General features: G+C 45.4%; 1 protein-coding gene and 1 pseudogene across 6 annotated transcripts in view; one reads left to right on the plus strand and one right to left on the minus strand.

Moving 5' to 3' along the window:
* Positions 1 to 23,572, plus strand: part of TESC (tescalcin) — a 65,606-nt gene that overhangs the window by 8,711 nt on the left and 33,323 nt on the right. For 4 of the 6 annotated variants that reach the window (XM_088828209.1, XM_055404330.2, XM_088828211.1 and 1 more), the window contains exon 2: positions 22,833 to 22,902. In XM_088828209.1, the coding sequence (XP_088684335.1) occupies positions 22,833 to 22,902 (70 nt within the window). Of the gene's footprint in view, positions 1 to 22,319; positions 22,714 to 22,832; positions 22,905 to 23,572 lie in introns of those variants that run through there. The other 2 variants (XM_088828210.1, XM_088828212.1) reach the window with 2 other exon arrangements.
* LOC148774889 (non-selective voltage-gated ion channel VDAC3-like) lies at positions 18,204 to 19,069 on the minus strand (annotated as a pseudogene).

The following is a 23,572-nucleotide window of genomic DNA, read 5'->3' on the forward strand; positions in this document are numbered from 1 at the left end:
TGGTGGTGGCGGCCACCTTAAGGGCCAGGACAAAAAGGCCCTTTGTTGTCCCAGCCCTGTGACCTTTGTGGACCGGTAAGCTGTCAGAAATGGACCTGCAGTTCTCTGCACAGCTCCCTGGGAGGTGAGAGAGCACAGTTTCAGGGCTCAGGTACTTCTGGGAGGGAGGGCAGGTGGCCAGGCAGGAGACATCAGCAGAATTGGTGTGACGGAGTAAAAAGAAGGGTGGGGGGATCCCCTCTACCTCCTGAGTACCAATACCAGGGTCCCAGTGATCAGAAAACCCCGGGTGAGCACCCAGCACTTCACAGACCTCACCCACCTGGTGGCTCTCAGGGTTTCGCTTATCTTGTCGTCTCCTGCATCTCTGAGACCTCAGCCAGAGTCCTGAGTGGGCATAGACTAGCCTCCCACCACGTTCGCCTTTACCAGCAGATAGAGGTGGGTTTGAATCACAGCACTACCTCTTAACTGTCTAAGCAAGAAAATTTGCCTCCCTGAGTCTTCGTCTCCTCATCCGTAAAATGGAACTGTGTCCTAAGCCTGCTGTGAGGATTAAGTGAGAATTTGAGTAATGCTCTTCACACATGATCTGTGTTCAGTAGTTGTTGGCAAATGCAAATCATTTTGATTTTTGTAAACCTTTCAGAAGCTGGCCACATATACCACTTTTAAGGGTATTTTGTAACTTCTTCCTTCAGCAATTCATATCATCTTTGACATGTCTGCCATCTTTGATACACCTCAAGTTAGTTATTATCTTGTCCTTGTGCTGATGATCAGGGACCTTCAGTTCAGTTGCTCAGTCGTGTCCAACTCTTTGCGACCCCATGGACTGCAGCATTCCAGGCCTCCCTGTCCACCACCAACTCCCGGAGTTTACCCACATTCATGTCCATTGAATCGGTGATGCCATCCAACCATCTCATCCTCTGTCATCCCCTTCTCCTCCTGCCCTCAATCTTTCCCAACATCAGGGTCTTTTCCAATGAATCAGCTCTTCACATCAGGTGGCCAAAGTATTGGAGTTTCAGCTTCAACATCAGTCCTTCCAATGACCACCCAGGACTGATCTCCTTTAGGATGGACTGGTTGGCTCTCCTTGCAGCCCAAGGGACTCTCAAGAGTCTTCTCCAGCACCATAGTTCAAAAGCATCAATTCTTCTGTGCTCAGCTTTCTTTATAGTCCAACTCTCACATCCATACATGACCACTGGAAAAACCAAAACCTTGACTAGACGGACCTTTGTTGACAAAGTAATGTCTCTGCTTTTTAATATGCTGTCTAGGTTGGTCATAACTTTCCTTCCGAAGAGCAAGCATCTTTTAATTTCAGGGACCTTAACATGCTTGAATTTGTATCACTCTGTAGTATTTTTTCTTTATTTTTAAAACCTATATTTTTATTGTTTTCTGCAGACTCTATTAATTCTTGCAACCATTCTTCCTTACAGATTCAGTTTTTTTCCTCTGTAACATGCCTTTCCATAGAGTTTTCAGTGATTCTGTGAGTTGTCAGCTTTGTCTGAAAATGTCTTTTTTTTTTTTTTTTTTGCCAGCCTATAGGGCTTCCCTGGTGGCTCAGACAGTAAAGAATTTGCCTGCAACGCAGAAGACCCAGGTTTAATTCCTGGGTAAGGAATATCCACTGGATAAGGGAATGGTAATGCTCTCCAGTATTCTTGCCTGGAGAATCCTATGCACAGAGGAGCCTGGCAGACTACAGTCCAAGGAGTCGCAAAGAGTCAGACACAACTGAGAGACTAACCATTTCATTTCATAGGAATGGTCATTTGGCTAGGTATGAAATTTGAGATTGCTACATGTTTTCTCTCAGGACTGAAGTTTTTGGTCTCTTTCTGTTGTTGAAAAGTCAACTCTTGTGTGATTGATATTCCTTTGTGGAAATCTGTTTTTTCCCCTGTATATATACACACACTATGCTTTTGTCTAGGTGTGGATTTAACTCTGCTGGGGAATGGTTAATGCTGTATTATTTTAAAAGCAACTCATGTCTTCCGTCATGAAAATATTCTCTCTCCCCTTTTTCCTCTTCTTCCTCAGTAATTCCTTTAGAAAGGTGATGAACCCTGTCATTCTGTCCTGAAAGCCTCTTTACTTTTCTTTCATATCTTTTTGTTTCTCTGTGCTGTATTCTAAGTTGTTTACTTAAGTCTGTCTTCTAATTCACTAATTCACTCTTAACTTTGCTGCCTTAGCCATTTTTTTTAAGTCTATGGAATTTAAAAAACTATTTTGTAAGTTCTGTATGGTTTTCAGAGTCATCACTTTTGTCATAGGGCACTGTTCTTACATTATTTGAAATAATTTATAGTTTCTGCTGTCTCATCATCCTGGGGTTCCATTCCATGTATTAATTGTGTCTGCTGATTCTCCTAAATGCTGATCATTTGCTTGTGTAGTTTAGTTTGGTTTTTGAATCTGAGCTCATCTTTGGGCTGTCTGCCCCTGGTTTTCACATCTTTCTGTGTACCTTCATCTCCGCATTCATGCCAAGGCCAGAGAGATGAGCTTAGCAGAAGTGCCTCCCTGATGAGAGTATCCTGTGCTCAGCGCTATAGAAGTGGCTCGCACAGTGCTTTGCAGTTGTTGTTCTGGATACCTTATTAGGGTTTTCACTGGTCTGGAAACACTATTTACATTAATTCCTCAATTTGGTTTTCCTTCCCCACAGAGGTTTGGATTTTTCTCTCACGCATGTCACAGGCCCAAAGTTTTGATTTGTCACAGAGTCCTCCTCCCTCCTCTGCACCATGCCACCTCTTTGGCAGAGTCAGCTTCCCTGTTGATTATCCGGGCCAGTGGGAACGTTTGCTGTCCCACCTTACATGGAGAGGCAGCCCTTTGTGCTTTAGCCTTTGTTAGGAGTCTCACTTCTAACTCATACAGACCCAAGGCCACTGCCGTTACTCAGTGGGCTAGAAGCCTCACACTTAGCTGTTAGAGCCTGAAATTGTTCTGGTGCCCCTGGGCCACCTCTCTTACTGCGACTGAGTTCCCTCCTTGCTTCTGGTACCTGAAGATTTCCCAGCTTAGTGATATCTTAAATTTTTTTTCTAATTTAATCCAGTGCTTCATGGGTTTGTAATGGAATAGAGAGTCTGTGTTAGCTCTTTGTAGAAGGAACTGGAGTTCTTTTTTCTTTTCTTTTCTTTTTATATATTTTTAAATTTTTTTGGTTGTGGCATGTGGGATCTTACTTCCCCAACCAGGATCAAACTTGTGCCCCCTGAATTGGAAGCATGGAGTCTTAACCATTGGACCAGTTCCAATGGAACGGGAATTCTTTACTTAAATGTCCTACCATGATAAACCCTTGTACTTTTGGTAAATCTGGAACTGAAAATAGATCTGGAAAGATCTGAAAACCAGTTCCCTATAGGCTCTGAAGGGTGCCCAAATCTCCCCTGATTAGCTGTTGTTTTTCTTCCTTAGCTTTAGCCTTTTTTAAAAAATAGAATTTCTACTTATTCATTTTTGGCTGTGCTGGATCTTTGCTGTTGTGCGGGCCGCTCTCCAGTTGCAGCAAGCGGAGCCTACTGTCTAACTGTGGCTCACAGGCTTCTCGTTGCGGTGACTTCTCTTGTTGCAGAGCACAGACTCTAGGCTCTCAAGCTTCAGCAGTGACGGCGCCGAGCTCGAGAGCATAGGCTCAGTGCTTGTAGCGCATGGGCTTAGTTGCTCCACGGCATGTGGAATCTTCCTGGGTCAGGGATCGAACCTGTCTCTCCTGCTTTGGTGGGAGGATTCTTTACCACTGAGCCACCAGGGAAGCCCTAGTCCTTTTACTTAAATGGAGACGCCTTTCTCTCTTTAGTGAGGTTAACGAAAGTGTGTTTGTTGTTCTAGTCATTGCTTCATGTTGGCAGACAGCACAGCGAATGGCCATGAGAGCAGATTCTCGAGTCTCAGACCCCAGTTCAAATCCCAGTTCTGCTCCTCACATCTGCGGGACCTTGAGGGAGTGACTTAACCTCTCTGAGACTCAGTTTCCTTATCTGTAAAATGGGTGTGATAATCACGAGAGGCACTGTGTTGAGGATTAAATAAGATAATGTGTGTCAAGCATTTGGCTTAGGTCCTGCCTCTGCATAAACACTGACACACAGCAGCTAACCATTGCTGCTGTAAGGCAAACGGGAAAGGCCAGACCCTAGCCGTGGGAAGATGAGCGTGGATGAGCAGGGCATGGTCTGTGTGATTTTGAGAATTGTCTCGTCTCTCCTGGGAGGAGAATGTTTTCTAAACGCATGTCACTTTACTCTCTCCCAGCATCCTCTCCAGTTCTGAGATTTGGAAGATTCTTTCTGTGCAAAAAAAAAAAAAAAAACCCAGAACCCCAAATATCTAACAAGACCTTCAATACCTAAAATAAATGCCATCTTTCAGGCTGGTGCAGGGCTGGGGCAACCTTTTCCTGGGAACTCCTCAGCTCTTGCGATTACAAAGTGGGTTGAAGTTTGTGTAGAAGGATTTAAAGGTGCTGGAGGAAGGCCAGCAATCAATCTTTTCGTGGCTTCTTCAGCTGTGGAGAACAGAATGGAGTCTGATAACTTCCTTCTCCAGGCCATGCGCTCCCAGGTGCTTTTTTTTTTAATTTCCAGCAGCAAGGTGTGGTCTGTAACACTCCCAGCACGTGGCTTCCGAGTGGCCAGCAGGTGGAGGACAGAAGCAGGGCATCTCATCTGTGTGCGCCAGGCGTGTGAGAGCGGGCCCCTCCCAGGCTGTGAAGGCCGGTCCCTCACTCTCCCTCCCCAAGCCCTGGCCTAGTCATTGCTTTGGCTGTAGCCCCAGGCGGCTCACAGCACGTTCCTTCTTCCCTGCGAGCCTGGAGGCAGCTGAAGAGCTGAGTAGGTACCACAAGATGAATGCTTTGCAGGCATAATAATAACAATCATGGCAACTCCAGGGTCTCATGCTCCTCCTACCAGATGCAGTGCTGAGTGTGTAATATAATTTCTTTTACAATTGGGGCAAAATTCATATAACATGAAATTTATTATCTTAACCATTTAATTTTATTTATATTATTTCTTTTTGGCCGTGCCCTGTGGCATGTGGGATCTTAGTTCCCCTATCAGGGATCAAACCTGTACCCCTTGCAATGGGAGCGTGGAGTCTTAACCTCCGGAGCGCCAGGGAATTCTCTTAAACTATTAAAATTTTTTTAAATTTTGTGTTTGTTTATTTTGCCTGCACCGTGCAGCTTGCAGGCTCTTAGTTGCCCAATCAGGGATTGAACCTGGGCCCCCAGCAGTAGAAGCACAAAGTCCCAGCCACTGGACCACCAGGGAATTCCCCCATCTTAACCATTTTAAAGCATACAGTGCAATGGCATTAAGCCCTTTCACAGTGATGTGCTGCCGTCACCTCTGTATTTCCCAACCGCCTTCGTCACCCCCAAAAGAAACTTCATGCCCATCAGCAGACACTCTAATCTCCCAACTAACTGGCAGCCCCTGGCAACCACTAACCTACTTTCTGTCTCTATGGATCTGCTTGCTTTGGGTGATTCATATGAAAGGGAGCATGCAGTAGTGGCCTTGCGTGTCTGGCTTCTCTCACTTAACGTCACGTTTTCAAAGTTCATCCAGGCTGTAGCAAGTGTCAGTACTTCATTGGTCTTGTGGTGGAGTAATATGCCATCAGGTGGAGAGGCCTCATTTTGCTCATCCATCTACCAGTGGATGGACGTTGGGGTTCCCACGTTTTGACGATCATGCATATTGTGTATGGGGTTTGATTGTTTTTCATGGTATGAACAGCCTCCTGTGGGCGGTGCTATTATTACCTTCATACGGAGGAGGAAGTTACAGTCTCGGGAGGCGGTTTCTTAGGACGTGAAGCTGCGGTGGAACTGGCAGCTCTTGGCAGCAATAGGTTTAGCTCCCCTTTCTGTCTGGTCAGGCACACCTCTGTGTTTTAGGACTTCGGCTGATGCCAGGGGTTGAGTCCTGGTCAGTCTGTCAGGATTCAGCAGGCCCTGGGAGGCACCAAGACCTTCCTGGTGATGCCAGTTGGCGTCCTGGCACCTGCATCCAGGCTGGCACTGCTGGGGGGAACCTGAAGGAGGCAGGGTGGCTCGAGGGCGCCCCCCAAAAAAGCAGCCAGCATGCTGTCAGTTGCCCCTGCCTCCCAGCTGTGTCTTGAGCTCCCTTCCCTGCCAGGAGCACTACACCTGTGGGGCTCTCAGCAGGTACCCAGCTCCATCATCTGCATCACCTTCCATTCGGTTGCCAGTTGCCTGGGCTCTTGTTTTGTGGCTTAGCACCCTCCGGAAACTCAGGGTGAAGTCTGAATGCCGTAGTCTGTTGTGTATGCCCGCCCCCCGCACCCAGCACCTCTGTTCTTCGTCTGCCTTCCGCCCATGCTCAGGGGCTTGGGGCTCCTTGAGTTCCTCCCATTCTGCCTCCACCAACCCCGCCTCCTGCACTGGGCCCTCAGCCTCTGAGATCCAAATGGCATCACCTCCCAGCCCATCCCTGTGGACTAGCAGTCCCACTCCTGCCTTGATGCTCCTTGGTCAGCAGACGTCCCTCTTAGGGTCCTGGATCACAGCGAGGTGAGGGCTCTGCCTTTTGTGTCTGCGTCCTTGGCATCTGGCAGGTGCCCAGCAAATCAGAGGCGCTCAGTACATGTCTCTCAAAGAGTGGTGGGGGCACCCATCAGGGGATGAAGCAAACACAGCTATACCCTCGGGGGGGCGGTGCTTCTGTCAGGCCCCCACTCCCCTGAGACCAGCACAGATTCTGGAAGGAGCAAGTGGTATTTTGTACACCTGCCACCAGGCTCGAACAGTCCTGACCACCCACAGTGGACGCGGGTGAATGCGGGTCTCCCGTTTCCTCCCGAGTCATGAAGGGGAGGCTGGACCCTGGGAGGGATATGGGGCTGGCTTCTTTGCTCCTAGTCTCCTCCTGCCCTTCGTCCTGAGTGTTGTCTCTGACCTCCTGATCTATGCAATTCTCCTTCCCCCAATGAGCCCAGCCCCTCCTAGCATAGTAGGGGCAGGCTGAGCAGTGGGGCCAGGGCCAGGCAGAGACCCCATGTCCATTAGCAGCCACTCCCCACTGCTCCCCGTCCCCTGCCAAGCACTCATCCAATCTGTGTCTGTAGATTTGCCTGCTCTGGCCTTTTCATGTGAACGAATCATACACTGTGGCCTTTCGTGTCTGGTTCCTTTCCTTCAGCAGGATGTGTCCAGGGTTCGTCCTTGTTGCAGCTGGTGTCAGCACTTCGTCCTTCTTTATGGCCGAATAATAGTCCACTGTATGGACAGAGCACACATTTATTAAATCAATCCCAATCAAATATTCTTTGTTTCCTTAAATATGTAGTTTTTTTAGTAAACAAGAAAACTAATGGGAGGAAAAAAAGATTTGTGTTCCAGGCTTTTTTCCTCTGTCAGTTTTATTGAGATAGAGTTGATATACAACACTGTGTAAGTTTAAGGTGTACAGCATAAAGATTAGGTTTACGTAGATCATGAAGTGATTATCGTAATAAGCTTAGTGAACAGCCATCATTTCATATAGATTCAATTAAAGAAGAAACAAAAAATTTTTCTTGTAACGAGAGTGAAAAGGTTGGCTTGAAGCTAAACATTCAGAAAACTAAGATCATGGCATCTGGTCCCATCACTTCATGGGAAATAGATGGAAAAACAGTGGAAACAGTGTCAGACTATTTTGGGGGGCTCCAAAATCACTGCGGATGCTGATTGCAGCCATGAAATTAAAAGACGCTTACTCCTTGGAAGGAAAGTTATGACCAACCTAGATAGCATATTAAAAAGCAGAGACATTACTTTGCCAACCAAGGTCCGTCTAGTCAAGGCTATGGTTTTTCCAGTGGTCATGTATGGATGTGAGAGTTGGACTGTGAAGAAAGCTGATCGCCGAAGAATTGATGCTTTTGAACTGTGGTGTTGGAGAAGACTCTTGAGAGTCCCTTGGACTGCAAGGAGATCGATCCTGGGTGTTCATTGGAAGGACTGATGCTAAAGCTGAAACTCCAATACTTTGGCCACCTCATGTGAAGAGTTGACTCACTGGAAAAGACTCTGATGCTGGGAAGGATTGGGGGCGGGAGGAGAAGGGGACGACAGAGAATGAGATGGCTGGATGGCATCACCGACTCGATGGACATGAGTTTGAGTGAACTCCAGGAGTTGGTGATAGACAGGGAGGGCTGGCATGCTGTGATTCATGGGGTCACAAAGAGTCGGACACGACTGAGCGACTGAACTGAATTGTGATGAGAACTCTTAGGATTTGCTCTCAATAACTTTCATGTATAACATACAGCGGTGTTAATTATATTTAGCATGTACTATCATCCCTAGTACTTACTTTTAATTTTTATATTAAAGGATGGTTGATTTACAATGTCGCGTTAGTTTCAGGTATACAGCAGCGTGATTCAGTTATCCATATACATATACACATTCTTTCTCAGATTCTTTTCCCATGCAGGTTATTATAGAATATTGAGTAGTTCCCTGTGCTCTACATTGGCTATAGGACCTATATAGTAGGTCCTTGATGATTATTTTATATATAATGGTGTGTATATCTTCGTCCCTAGCTCCTAATTTGTCCTTCCCCTCCACCTTTCCCTTTTGGTAAGCATATCTCTGTTTTCAATATCTGTAAGTCTGTTTCTGTTTTGTAAATAAGTTCATTTTTTTAGGATTCCACATGTAAGTGATGCCCATGGTATTTGTCTTTCTCCTTCTGATTTCACTTAGGATGAAGATGCATGCTTGTTACAGTAAATGGCATTATTTCATTCTTTTTTATGATTGATGAATATTCCACTGTATGTACCCGTCTTTTTATCCATTCCTCTGGCGATGGACATTTAAGTTGTTTCCATGTCTTGGCTATTGTAAATAGCGTTGCAATGAACATTGGAGTGCATATGTATGGTTTTAGTCAGAGACATGCCCGGGGTGGCCTTGCTGGATCATATGGTAGTTCTGTTTTTAGATTTTTAAGGAACCCCATAGTGATCTCCATAGTAGCTGTGCCAGCTTACATTCCTACCAGCACTGTAGGCGGGTTCCCTTTTCTCCACACCCTCTCCAGCATTTATTGTAGGCTTTCTGATGATGGCCATTCTGACTGGTGTGAGGTAATAACCTCACTGTAATTTTGATTTGCATTTCTCTGATCATTAGCGATGTTGAGCATCTCTTCATGGGCTTATTTGGCCATCTGTATGTCATCTTTGCAGAAGTGTCTGTTTAGATCTTCTGCCCACTCTTTGAGTTGTTTTGTTGTTTCTTTTTTATATTGAGCTGTGTGAGCTGTTTTTTTAATCCATTCACCTGTTGAAGGACATCTGGGTTGTTCCTACGTTTTGGCTGTTGTGCATAGGGCTGCTGTGAGCATTTGTTTACGGGTTTTTGTGTGGATGTACGTTTTCATTTATCCTGGGTACATGCTTAGGAGCAGAATTTCTGGATTCGGTGTAAATCTATGTTTAATTTGAAGAGGGATCACCAGACTGTTTTCCATAGTTGCTGGATCATTTTCTACTCCCGTCTTCAAGGTCTGAGGGATCCACTTTCTCCATGGTATCACAGTGCTTGGCATTCTCTATTTTATTTTCATTATAGCCATTGAAGGAAAGAAATTTAAATAAGATTACACAAGTAATCCCTGTTAATTGCAGGAAACTTAAAGGACAGATAAGCACAAATAAGGAGCCCGAGGAGATGAATGTCCTGTCATTCTACCGTCTGGAACAATCTGCTGTTTTGTTGTAGCCTTTCCGAATTTTTTCTTTGTACACACTTGTATATCAATGTGTTAATGAGATCTTTCATGTAAATAAGATCTTTGTTGCCTGTTGGTTTTCCCATGTAATGATATTCCATGAACGTTTTTCTGTGTCCCACAATTAAAATTTAAAAAATTTCAGCATTTATTTAACCAGTTTTCTGTGGCCCAGCATTTACCCATTTTCTTTTTTACTGTTCAAAATAGGCAGTGGTGATTACTCTTATGTATTTATCTTTACATTTTTGTCTCTGTTCTTTAGGATTCATTCCTAGGGACAAGTTGCTGGTTCAGAGCACATGTGCCAGGCACTGTTCCGCACAAATACAATGTGAGGTAGAATAATTCTAAATTTTCAGCAAGCTATAGATGCAACATAATTCTAGATTTTCTAGTAGCCACATTAAAAAAAAAACTAATGAAACAACTGAAGTTAATTTTAATAATGTATTTAACCTAACTAAAATATTTCAAATATAATTAATAGAAAAGTTATTAAGACAGTTGCCACATGTTTTGTAATAAGTCTCTGAAAGCTGGAATGTTTTTTCACACATCAGCCCATCTTCATAGCCACTTGTGGCTGGTGGCTCTGTGTTGGGCCATGCAGACTTTTGATACAAAAGTGACAAGTCACCCCCTTCCTCATCCCCCTCACCCCTGCCAGCCCTGGATGAGGCAGATTAAACTCCCACCAGTCCCTTGGAAGGGTATGCATTTCCCTCAGGTTGAAATCTAAAACCCCAAATAACCAGGTCCAGATGCCAGGCACCGAGGTGTCGCTGCCTCTCGTTCCCATGGCAACTGTGACCTCACAGTGGGGGTGGGGGAAACAGAGACGGCTCAGAGTGAGGAGCAGGGAAACTTCCATCATGAGAACCCTTGAGGGCTCACAACAGACAGGGCCTTCCAGGGTGTGACATGGGCACACGTGTGTCAGGGGACCACAGGATCAACCTGGGAGGCTGGTGCTGAGGGCACATGGAACTTTGTTAAGGACTGAGTTCTTGGCTCTGCAGGTTTGGGTGCCAAAAAGAGGGAAGCCGAGCTGGGCAAGTTTGCCTCCTAATTCCTCTGCTTTCAGTGCAGCAGGACGGAAAGGTGTGTGGGTGCACACGTGTGCGTGCACTTTGGATGCCGTTAGCTGCAAACTCTTCATTAGAGAAATCTGTCTATGATGGTTTATAGTTTATTCACCGTTTCCTGTCCGTGTGGCCTTGGACAGGTCTCAGTGTTCCCATCTCTAGGTTGGGGGAAAAGCTGTGCCTACCTGATAGGACTGATTGAGGCTTATGTGAGCCAAGGCTCGTCAAGAATAGAGTCGGGCGTTGTGCCCAGGACACAGCTTGATGAATGCCTCTTGTTAATTAACAGCCATGGTTGTTGTCATGATGGTGCACTAGCTTTTTAAAACACTTTATTTATTTATTTTTGTCTGTACTGGATCTTTGTTGCTGCGCCCTGCAGGCTTTCTTTAGTTGTGTCGAGCGGGGGCTATGCTCTTGATGCTGTGCTTGGGCTTCTCATTGCAGTGGCTTCCCTGTTGCAGAACACAGGCTTTAGGCGTACAGGCTTCAGTAGTTGTGGCACACGGGGGCTCAGTAGTTGCGGCTCAGGGGCTTAGTTGCCCTTCAGCATGTGGAATCGTCCCAAAGTTGTGTCCGCTGCGTTGGCAGGCAGATTCTTTACCCCTGGACCACCAGGGACGTCCTAACTTACTTTTCAATGTCTTTACTGAGCTGTCACGCATCCCCTGCATTTCACTCATTTAAAGTGTGCTCAGTTTTTAGTATAATCAAAGGGTTGTGTAACAATCTAATTCTAGAACATTGTCATCCCCCTCCGAAGAAACTCCTTTGCTACTATTAGTGATTGCTCCTCTCCTTCCTCAGCCCCAGGCAACCACTGGTCTACTTTCTGTGTCTGTGGCTTTGCCTGTCTAAGCGTTTTGTGTGAATGGGATTCTGCCAGGCGTGGGCTTTGTGATCGGCTCCTCTCACTTAGCACAGCGTCTTCAAGGGAACTCATCTTTCCTGGAGATGGTTTAGCAGCATATGTTTGGCTATAATTTCTGATCATTATTTCACAACAGATCAGTGGATTTTTGAATTTTCTATTGAAATATAGTTGAGTTATAATGCTATATTAGTTTCAGGTGTACAGAAAAGTGGTTTAATTACATACATTCTCTTTTAGATGCTTTTCCATTATGGGTTATTATAAGATACTGAGTATAGTTCCCTGTGCTGTACAGCAGGACCTTGTTTGTCTAGTTCGTATGTAGTGGTGTGTTTATGTTAATTCCAAGCTCCTAATTTATTCTTTCCTCCCCTCTTTCCCTTTTGGTTAACTATAAGTTTGTTTTCTATGTCTGTGAGTCTAATTTGCTTTGTAAATTCATTTGTATCATTTTTTAAGATTTCACATATGAGCAATATCATATGAGAATTTCTTTCTTGGTCAGCTTTATTTGATTTAGAATGATAATCTCTAGGTCCATCCATGTTGCTGCAAATGGCATCAGTGTGTTCCTTTTTTTTTTTTTTTTTTGATCTGTGGGGACTCTTAATTGGCCAGTATAATCTGATCACCTAGGCTTCCCAGGTGGCACAGAGATAAAGAATCTGCCTGCTGACGCAGGGGATGCAAGAGATGTGGATTCAATCCCTGTGTTGGGAAGATCTCCTGGAGTGGGAAATGGCAAACCACTCCAATATTCTTGCCTAGGAAATCCCATAGACAGAGGAGCCTGGTGGACTATAGTCCACGGGGTCCAAAAGAGTCAGACACAGCTGAGCGACTGAGCATGCACACACATTCACAATCTGATCACCCAAAGGGAGGCAGTGTGGGGTGTCAGTTACAAACAAAACAAGCAAACTAAATCTCACATGTTCTGTCAGACAAACTAAGTTCATATCCTGGGTCTGCTTTTCGAGTTCAGTGACCTTGAGCAAACTCCTGATCCCCTCAGGACCTCCATGTTCTTGTCTATAAAATGGGAGTTGTCTGTCTGTCAGTCATAGGGTCATGGAAAGGATTAAGTAGTACATGTGTGCCCAGGATGTGTACTTGCCAGTGAAGGAGTCACCATTAACACTATCTTTGAGATCCCTCAGCTGTCCCATATGGGACCTGCTTAAATCCTTATATGACTAATAAGTATACATCGTATATTATGGAAGATTTGGAAAATATAGATGAGTGGAAGCAAAACAAACAAGAGTCTTTAATCCCAGTGTTGAGAGATAATTGCTATTATGCTGGGCAAACAAGTTGACTTCCATTACTTGCATGCATTTGTATATATTTAGATGTTCCCCCCAATATGGAGTCTTGCTGTCTTTGTAGCAGGTTGTTTTTAGACAACATTATGTTAGAATCTATGTTCCTATTAAATACACAGCTGTCACTTTTAAAGTCAGCATCCTTTTTTAAAATCTTTCTCTTTTTTTGGCTGCACTGCCCAGCATGTGAGATCTTACTCTTCTTACTCCCCCGAGCGGGGATCGAACCTTCACCTCCTGCAGTGGAAGTGCAGAGTCTTAATCACTGGACCACCACGGAATTCTCATCATCCTTTTTTATTGTTTTAATTGGCTAAACATACCATAAAGTGGGGGCTTCCTGGATGGCTCTGTGGGTAAAGAACTAACCTGCAATGCAGAAGACACGGGAGACACAAGTTCAATCCCTGGGTTGAGAAGATCCCCTGGAGGAGGAAATGGCCACCCACTCCAGTATTCTTGCCTGAAAAAAATCCCATGGACAAGAGGAGCCTGGTGGGCTACAGTCCAAAAGGTCGCAAAGAGTCGGACACAACTGAGCATGCACACACACACCATCAGATATTTAACTGATCTGCTTTCGGTGGGCACTGAGATTAAGTCATTTTTAAGCTGTTGTGGAGAATACATGGTGAACACACTTATAAACTCATCTTACTGTACCTGATATAAATCCCTGATATGTAGAATTACTGAACTTCTCAAATAAATGTATTACTGCGCGATCACATGTAGAAAAGTGCATCACGCATGAGCATACGGTTCAAAAGCTTTTCACAGCTGTGTAACCTGCTGCTGAGTCAAGAATGAAACATTTCCAGAAACCCTCTCATGCGCGTTCAAGTTACTACCCCGTCAAGGGCAACTGCTGTCCTAACTTTAAAAAAATTAAGACTTTGTTATTAGCCATTTTAGGTTAACAGCAAATTAATGGGAAAGTACAGAGATTACATGCACCCCAGCCCCCAGGCTTCCCTGGTGGCTGAGACGGTAAAGAATCCACCTGCAATGTGGGAGACCTGGGTTCAGTCCCTTGGTTGGGATGATCTTCTGGAGAAGGGCGTAGCAAGCCACACCAGTATTCTTGCCTGGAGAATCCCAATGGACAGAGGAGCCTGGTGGGCTACAGTCCATGGGGTCGCAAAGAGTCAGACACGACTGAGCGACTAAGCACAGCACAGCACCCCTGCCCCCGCCCACATGCACAGCCTCCCCTACCATTAACATCCCCTGCAGCATAGGACCTTTGTTACAATCGATGGATCTACACTGACACATCAACACCCAGAGTTCATGGTTTACATTAGGGTTACATTAGGTTCCTTGGTGTCCAGGCTTCCCTGGTGGCTCAGACAGTAAAGAATTTGCCTGCAGTGCAGGAGACCTGAGTTCGATCCCTAGGTCAGGAAGATCCCCTGGAGAAGGGAATGGCCATCCATTCCAGTATTCTTGCCAGAAGAATTCCATGGACAGGGGAGCCTGGTGGGCTACAGTCCATGGGGTCACAAAGATTCAGACACGACTGGGCAACTAACACTTTTGCACTTCACTTTGGTGTCCTACATTCTTTGAGTTTGGACAAATGTATAATGATCACACAGAGTAGGTTCACTGCCCTGAAAATTCTTTGTGCTTCGTCAGCTCATCTTTCCCCTGGTAACCACTGATCTTATTACTGTCTTGGTAAGTTTTGCTCTTCCAGAAGGTCATGTAGTTGGAATCATACTGTGTGTAGCCTTTCTAAACTGAGTTCTAATACTGCAGATGAGCTTTGCCGGGTTTTGTGCTTTATATAAATGGAATCATAAAGCCTATACTCTTTTCATACCTGGCTTCTGCTTGTTATTATGTTTTGAAAATCACCCTAGCTAATGTCCCACTATGTGTTCATTTTCTGCTGTATACTATTCCATTATTTGAATATACCACCCGCTTTGGGCTTCCCAGGTGGCACTAGTGGTAAAGAACGTGCCTGTACGATCCCTGGGTTGGGAAGATTCCTTGGAGTAGGAGATGACAACCCACTCTAGTATTCTTGCCTGGAAAATCCTGTGAACAGAGGAGCCTGGTGGGCTATAGTCCACGGGGCCACAGAGAGTCAGACATGGCTGAGCGACTGAGTCCCGAACACCCGCTTTATTTATTCTGCTGCCGTGGGGCACTCAGGTCATTTCCAGTTTATTGTTGTTGTTCAGTTGCTAAGTTGTATCTGACTCTTTGCAGGCCCGTGGACTGCAGCACTCCAGGCTCCCCTGCCCTTCACTGTCTCCCGGAGTTTGCTTAAACTCGTGTCCATAGAGTCAGTGATGCCATCCAACCATCTCATCCTCTGATGACCCCTTCTCCTCCTACCTTCAGTCTTTCCCAGCATCAGGGTCTTTTCCAGTGAGTCGGCTCTTCACATCAGATCGCTGCCAAAGTATTAGAGCGTCAGTACTCAGCATCAGTCCTTCTAAGAATATTCAGGGTTGATTTCCTTTAGGATTGACTGGTTTGATCTCCTTGTAGTCTAAGGGACTCGCTAGAGTTTTCTCCAGCACCACAATTTGAAAGCATCAATTCTTCAGCCTTCTTTATGGTCCACCTGTCACATCTATACATGAATACTAGAAAAACCATAACTTTGACTATACAGACCTTTGTTGGCAAAGTGATGTCTCTGCTTTTTTAATACACTAAGTTTGTCATAGCTTTTCTTTCAAGGAGCAAGTGTCTTTTAATTTCATGGCTGTAGTCTTGTGTTGGTATGTGCTAAGTCACTTCAACTCTTTGCAACCCTATGGACAGTCTCTGTCCATGGGATTTCCCAGGCAAGAATACTGGAGTGGGTTGCCATTTCCTCCTCCAGGGGATCTTCCTGATTCAGGGATTGAACCCGCATCACTTACATCTCTGCATTAATAGGTGGGTTTTTTATTACCACTAGCACCACACGGCTTCAATCCGGGTCTTCAAATCATACTGCCATGAAATCCTTCTACACATCCTCTGATTGAGTGCAAGTATGCTTTTTTTTTTTTTTTAATTTGGCTACACGGGGTCTTAGTTGTGGCATGTGGGATCTAGTTTCCTGACCAGGGACGGAACCTGAGTGCCCTGCATTGCAAGCACAGAAATGTATATTTGGACCACCAGGGAAGTCCCAGCAAATACGCATTTCTGTTGGGTACATGGGCCAGACCATGGGACACATGAATGTCTGTGCTAACATACATGTGATATAAATGGCTGTATTTTCCCCCGGAAAAGTAGTGACTGTCCCCAGGGCTTACCTAACTTTTCCAAGCATCAGTTTCTATATCTGTACCATGGGATGCGGCCCACTCCCACGGTTCCCTGAGAACAGATGAGCTAATGCGTGGAGATATGTCCCACTCCCCCAGCACATGGCAGGCCTTCAGGATGGCTTGGTCCTTACAGTGATACTTTCTAGGCACCACAGCTTCCAGAGAGGCTTGAGAACTCTGAGTTGCAGATTCTTGAAGAGATGACAGCTCAAGCCTGAGGCCGAAAAAAAAAAAAAAAGGAACATGAAGTAAGATGACCACTTGGCCCAGATATTAGCTGCCTTGAACAGGAAGAGAAAAGGTGCTTGAGGGATGAGAGATGTCGAGAGGATGGTGGGAGGAGTGAGCCCTGCCCCAGGCCCCAGTGGCTGTTTCAGAAATTTTTGCCTGAACTGTACACAGTCCCCTAGGCTTCTCAGGTGGCACAGTGGTAAAGAACCCACCTGCCAATGCAGGAGACACGGGTTTAATCCCTGGGTCAGGAAGATACCCTGGAGGAGGAAATGGCAACCACTCCAGTATTCTTGCTTAGGAAATCCCATGGACAGAGGAGCCTGGCGAGCTTCAGTCCTTGAAGTTGCAAAGAATCAGGCACAACTCAGCAACTGAACACATACATAGTCCCCAGACACCAGACTTGAGGGCCTCAAACACCAGGATGTTCTGGGAAAAGAGGCAATATTGTGTAGTGGTTGGGGGGGGTGGGTCTTTGGGGTTGGGGAGACTTGGGGTTGGATCCCAACTCTGCCAATCAGTTGTGTGAGTGCAGCACCCTCCGAACCGCACTTCTCAAATGATGTAACAGAGGGGAAAAGTATCTGTTCACAGGGTGTTTTAAGGAGGAAGTGAGAAGGTACACAGAAGTGTCTAATATTGTGCATTTCAAAAAGCAAGCATGTGGGTGGAAACCCTCTAGATTCTGGAACCCACCAGGTCTAGTCTTAGCTGTGGAAGAAAACAGGGCCCACCCACTAAAAATGGTAATTTAAAAAAAAAGCAAACCTGTATGTGGGTTTTCTGAAACAAATGGGGATGGGGAGAGGAGGAATTGGATGAAGACAGTTCAGTTGGTAAAGAATCTGCCTGTAATGCAGGAGACCTGGGTTGGGAAGATCCCCCAGAGAAGAGAATGGTGACCCACTGCAGTATTCTCCCCTGGAGAATGCCATGGACAGAGGAGCCTGACAGGCTACAGTCCATGGGATCACAAAGAATCAGACATAGATACCTGTGTGTTTCTTAGGGGCTTCTCAGGTGGCACTAGTGGTAAAGAACCTGCCTGCTAATGCAGGAGATGTAAGAGATGTGGGCTTGATCCCTGGGTCAGGAACATCCCCTGAAGGAGGAAGTGGAGGCCTACTCCAGTATTCTTGCCTGGAGAATCCCGTGGACAGAGGAGCCTGGTGGGCTACAGTCCATAGGTCGCAAAGAGTCGGACGCGACTGAAGTAACTTAGCTTCAAAAGGTACAGTCTTCCATATACTTATTTATATTCCAAGTGTGATGGGTTTATTTTCCTCTGATGCAAAACCAAAGATTCCACTACCACACAGAGACCAGTATATTACAGTTGTGGTCATGAAGAAGTGGTGTGGGACATGCAGGACATGGACCACCAGAGGGTCAGGTCATCTCCTTTGCACGTGACACTACAGCGTCCTGAGGAGCACGTTGAAAATAACACTGTGGAACTGAGAGCTGACACGAACGTGGCAGCCTCTGGGCACGCCTTCAAACATGCCTTCCTTGAGGATGGGCTCAGACGTAGGCTTCAGTGTGGGGAGGATCAGAGTTCTTCGGGAGAATAAAGAAGTCCATGCTTTTGAAATTTCACAGAATTTTAAGGCCCAAAAACATTTCTCTTCACCTCCAAACCACATTAAGCCCGACTTTGTGCCCTCCTGCATTGATGTTCTTTCCATTGATTAGAGCTGACAGGATCAGTTTTCCTCCTGGTTGGAGGGTCTGAGTGTAACCCAGTCTGATCAGGCTGGTATTATTTACTTGAGCAGAGAGAGAAGTTCTAGAGTCCAGCATGTACTTAGCAGAGATGCTAAAGTGGGTGTTGTTCCTCTTGCCCATCCATGGGACATTTATTAACATTTCAGTCTTGTCGCTCACCTTCTGGTAGATGGACCCTCCAAATTTGTGCGGTCGTTCACGTGAGTGTGCAGCTGGAAGTCTGCGGCCTTGTAACCCAGGGCAAAATCATTCTGTGACAATTTGGAATCAGCTGTGTCAGAACTCATCTGATAGCAAGTCAACCTTCAAAGGCCAGCACAGCCCAGCCATAGATGGTTGGTCCAGAAAAATCTATATCAACATGACTGCCAAGACTGAAACAATCCCATTTATGGAGGCCTTCAGTTTCCCACTCTTCTTTCCTGTGTTTGGTACAAATATGGTATTAAGAGTCGGTTTCAGTCCTTCAGCCAACTCATTCTCCCAAGCGATTTCTGTCCCAGGAGTATTGTCTGTGTTCCACTCTTGGGTGAAGGTCAGTCCATAGTTACCAACCTTGTATTTGCCTCTAGGTTGCCTGATGCTTTCCCTGTATCCGTGTAAGCATTAGCAGAAGTAGAAAATTCCACTCCACTATATGACTTGGTTCCCATATCTATTTTGACCATGCCAAATCCATATCCATTGTTGAAGAATCTTTAGCAGCCTCTCCTAGGTCACAGTAAGTTGGTTACCCCTATCTCCGACCGGAGGGCCTATCTGCTCTGCCTGGGGCATCGCTGAAGGTCTTCCAATCTGAGAATGTAGTATATCTTTCCATCTGTTTATGTCATCTTCGATTTCTTTCATCAGTGTCTTGTAGTTTTTCAGATTACAGGTCTTTTGCCTCCTTCAGTTCAGTTCAGTTGCTCAGTCGTGTCCGACTCTTTGCAACCCCATGAATCACAGCACGCCAGGCCTCCCTGTCCATCACCAACTCCCGGAGTTCTCTCAAACTCATGTCCACAGAGTCGGTGATGCCATCCAGCCACCTCATTCTCTGTCGTCCCCTTCTCCTCCCGCCCCCAATCCTTCCCAGCATCAGAGTCTTTTCCAGTGAGTCAACTCATCGCATGAGGTGGCCAAAGTATTGGAGTTTCAGCTTTAGCATCAGTCCTTCCAATGAACACCCAGGATCGATCTCCTTTAGAATGGACTGGTTGGATCTCCTTGCAGTATAAGGGACTCTCAAGAGTCTTCTCCAGCACCACATATTGTCACCCTGCTTATTTAACTTATATGCAGAGTACATCATGAGGAACGCTGGGCTGGAAGAAGCACAAGCTGGAATCAAGATAGCCGGAAGAAATATCAATAACCTCAGATATGCAGATGACACCACCCTTATGGCAGAAAGTGAAGAGGAACCCAAAAGCCTCTTGATGAAAGTGAAAGAGGAGAGTGAAAAGGTTGGCTTGAAGCTCAACATTCAGAAAACAAAGATCATGGCATCTGGTCCCATCACTTCATGGGAAATAGATGGAAAAACAGTGGAAAGTGTCAGACTTTATTTTTTTGGGCTCCAAAATCACTGCAGATGCTGACTGCAGCCATGAAATTAAAAGACGCCTACTCCTTGGAAGGAAAGTTATGACCAACCTAGACAGCATATTAAAAAGCAGAGACATTACTTTGCCAACCAAGGTCTGTCTAGTCAAGGCTATGGTTTTTCCGGTGGTCATGTATGGATGTGAGAGTTGAACTGTGAAGAAAGGTGATCACCGAAGAATTGATGCTTTTGAACTGTTAGGTAGGTTTATTCCTGGGTATTTATTCTTTCTAGTGCAATGGGATTATTTCCTGAATTTCTCTTTCTGTTCTTACATTGTTAGTGTATAGGAATGCAAATGATTTCCATGTAACTAATTTTGTATCTTGCAGTTTTACCAAATTGATTGAGCTTTAGTAGTTTTCTGGTAGCATCTTTAGGATTTTCTATGTCTAGTATCATGTCATCTGCAAGCAGTGACAGTTTTACTTCTTTTTCCAATTTGTGTTCCTTTTATTTTTTTCTTCTCTGATTGCTATAGCTAGGATTTCCAAAACTATGTTGAATTTAAGTGGCAACAGTGGACATCCTTGTCTTGTTCCTAATCTTAGAGGGAATACTTTGAGCTTTTCATCATCGAGAATGATGTTAGCTCTGGGTTTGTCATATATGGGCTTTTTAATGTTGGGGTAAGTCCCCGCTATGCCCACTTTTGGGAGAATTTTTATCATAAATGGATGTTGAATTTTGTCAAAAGCTTTTTCTGAATCTATTGAGATGATTATATGGTTTTTATTCTTCAGTTTGTTAATGTGGTATATCACCGATTGATTTGAGGATATTGAAGAATCCTTGCATCCCTGGGATAAATCCCATTTGATCATGGTGTGTGTTCCTTTTAATGTATTGTTGGATATGATTTGCTAGTATTTTGCCGAGGATTTTTTTTTAATATTTATTTACTTATTTACTGGCCGTAGTGGGTCTTCATTGCTGCACACAGACTTTCTCTTATTGCATCAAGCGGGGGTTACTCTTCATTGGTATGGGGACTTCTCATTGTTGCAGAGCACAGACTCTAGGCACGCAGCCTTCAGTAGTCGCAGTGTGTGGGCTCAGTAGTTGTGGTTCATGGGCTTAACTGCACCGAGACATGTGGGATCTTCCAGGACCAGGGATCGAACTGATGTCCTTTATGTTACAAGGCAGGTTCTTAACCTCTGGACCACAGGGAAGCCCTGTTGAGGATTTTTACATTTATGTTCATCAGTGATACTCACCTATAGTTTTCTTTTTTTGGGTGGTGTCTTTGTCTAATTTGGGTATTGGGGTGATGGTGGCCTCGTGGAATGAACTTGGGAGTGTTCCTTCCTCTGCAGTTTTTTTGAAGGGTTTCACAAGTATAAGTGGTAACTCTTCTCTAAACATTTGATAGAACTTGCCTGTGAATCCATCTAGTCTTGGACTTCCGTTTGTTGGGAGATTTTTAATCAGAGTTGCAATTTCAGTACTTATCATTTGTCTGTTCATATTTTCTATTTCTCCACAGTTCAGTCTTGGAAGGTTGTACCTTTCTAAGAATTTGTCCAGGAGAGTTCTTTGGCAGTCCAGTGGTTAAGACTCCAGGCTTCCATGGCAGAGTATGTGGGTTCAATCCCTGGTCAGGGAACTAAGATCCCACGTGCCATTCTGGGCTGCACAGCTGAAGGAAAACCAATAAATAAATATCTTTTTTTTTTAAGAATTTGTTTCTTCTAGGTTGTCCGTTTTATTGACTTACAGTTGTTAGAGTAATCTCTTATGATGCTTTGTATTTCTGTGATGTCCATTGTAAGTTCCCATGTTTCATCTTATTAATTTGAGGCCTCGCCCTTTTTTTCTTGATGAGTCTGGCTGAAGGCGTGTCAATTTTCTGTCTCTTTTCAAAGAACCAGCTTTGAGTTTCGTTGATCTTTTCTTTTGCTTTCTTGGTCTCTGTTTCGTTTATTCCGCTCTGACCCTTACGATTTCTTCTGCTAACTTTGGGTTTTCTCTGTTCTTTCTTTGGTTGCTCCAGGTGTAAGGTTAGGCTGTTGATTTGAGGTTTTTCCTGTTTCCTGAGGTACCATTGTATTGCTGTAAACTTCTTTCTTAGAACTGCTTTTCCTGCGTCCCATAGGTTTTGGTTCATTGTATTTTCATGGTCATCTGTCTCTAGGTGTTTTTTGATCTTGTCTTTGATTCCTTTGGTGATCTATCTAATTTTGCGTATGAGATGGGTGTTCACTGAACTTAAACGTGGTCACTGTTTCACTCACTGTGAGTCAAATCGTTTGCAGTATACCTTAAACGTCTACAGTGCTGTGCTCTACGTCAATTATATCTCAAACCGGAAGGGAAAAAAAAACGAAACAGTTGAGGTTATGTAAATACATCGCCCACAGCAGCAATGATCAAAAGTCTGTTTCTTTTCCTTCCACTTCCCTCGCTTTTACCAGATTCTCTATACTCTTCTGACTACAGGTCTTCCCCGAATCACTTCCAGCACCAGCCTGAACCATCTCGCCCTCCCCTCCTCCTCTGTTTTTTAATATGTGACACACGAAGCCCCTTTCTCATCGGGGAAGACACCCATCTTCAGGAGTGGGAGGGAAGAAAGCCAGTCAAGCTGATACGGTGTCTTTTAACGAGCTGAGGAAGGAGAGGGTGACCTGGTTTGCGTTCGTCCTGTTCGCCAGGAGCTGTTATTAGTAGTAATTGTCTTATTGCTGAGGGGGTCAGAGCCAGTAACCCCAGAACTGTCTTACCAGGAGGAATGGCAAACCCTCTCTCTGCTTCTTCACCCCGCGCTCCATTTTGCCTTGGTGGGATATGGCCCGAGAATGAACCGAACAGGAGGGTGGGGATGAGGGTCCAGCCTGCCTCCTGCAGCTCTGAGTCAGAGATCAGTGATGCTTTTTCTTTCTTTTTTTCCCCCCCGCAGTCTCATCAGACCAGATTGAGCAGCTTCACCGGAGGTTTAAGCAGCTGAGCGGAGACCAGCCCACCATCCGGTAAGACGGGCAGCTGGCTGTAGGCGTTGGGCAGGACTTTGGTCCCTGAGGAGGTCCCTTTCCATGTATCTCTTCCCCGAGTGCCGGCTGGCTCTGCCGGAGCCCCTGGGTGGCCCCATTTCCTGAGACAAACTTGTAGTTCCCTCAGTGCTATGGGTCCCTTCTAGACAAGCTGCCCTCAACTTGGGGCGCGGGGAGGAACCCCACCTGGTTCTAACTGGGGTCAGAAGATTATAACTGAAGGGAAGACAAATGGGATGAAAAGCTGGTCGGTCAGCCACTTTACCCTGACATCCCTGGAACCCCAGACACGTAGGATGGGCCTGTCGAATGCCAGGATCATGGTTCTAACTGGGTCAGAAGATTATAACTGAAGGGAAGACAAGGGGGATGCAAAGCTGGTCAGGCACTTTACCCCGACTTTCCTGGAACCCCAGGCACATAGGGCGGGCCTGTTGAATGCCAGGATCATGCCCAGTGCCGGGCACCCCGAGATGAATCGGTTGCAGTGTGCCTCAGTTCAAGAGTTGGATGCTGTCACGAGGGTCTCTTGACTCTGCTTCCTCTGGTTGATAGTTCCAGCTCCAGACAAGATGGTGGGCAGCAGCTGTGGATTTCTGTCTAGGAAAACAACCATTTTACGTCGCGTTATTTCATGTGACTCTCTTAG

The sequence above is a fragment of the Moschus berezovskii genome, chromosome 19, assembly GCF_049115385.1.
Source record: "Moschus berezovskii isolate FMDL1 chromosome 19, NW_MosBer_1.0, whole genome shotgun sequence".
Classification (NCBI taxonomy): Eukaryota; Metazoa; Chordata; class Mammalia; order Artiodactyla; family Moschidae; genus Moschus; species Moschus berezovskii.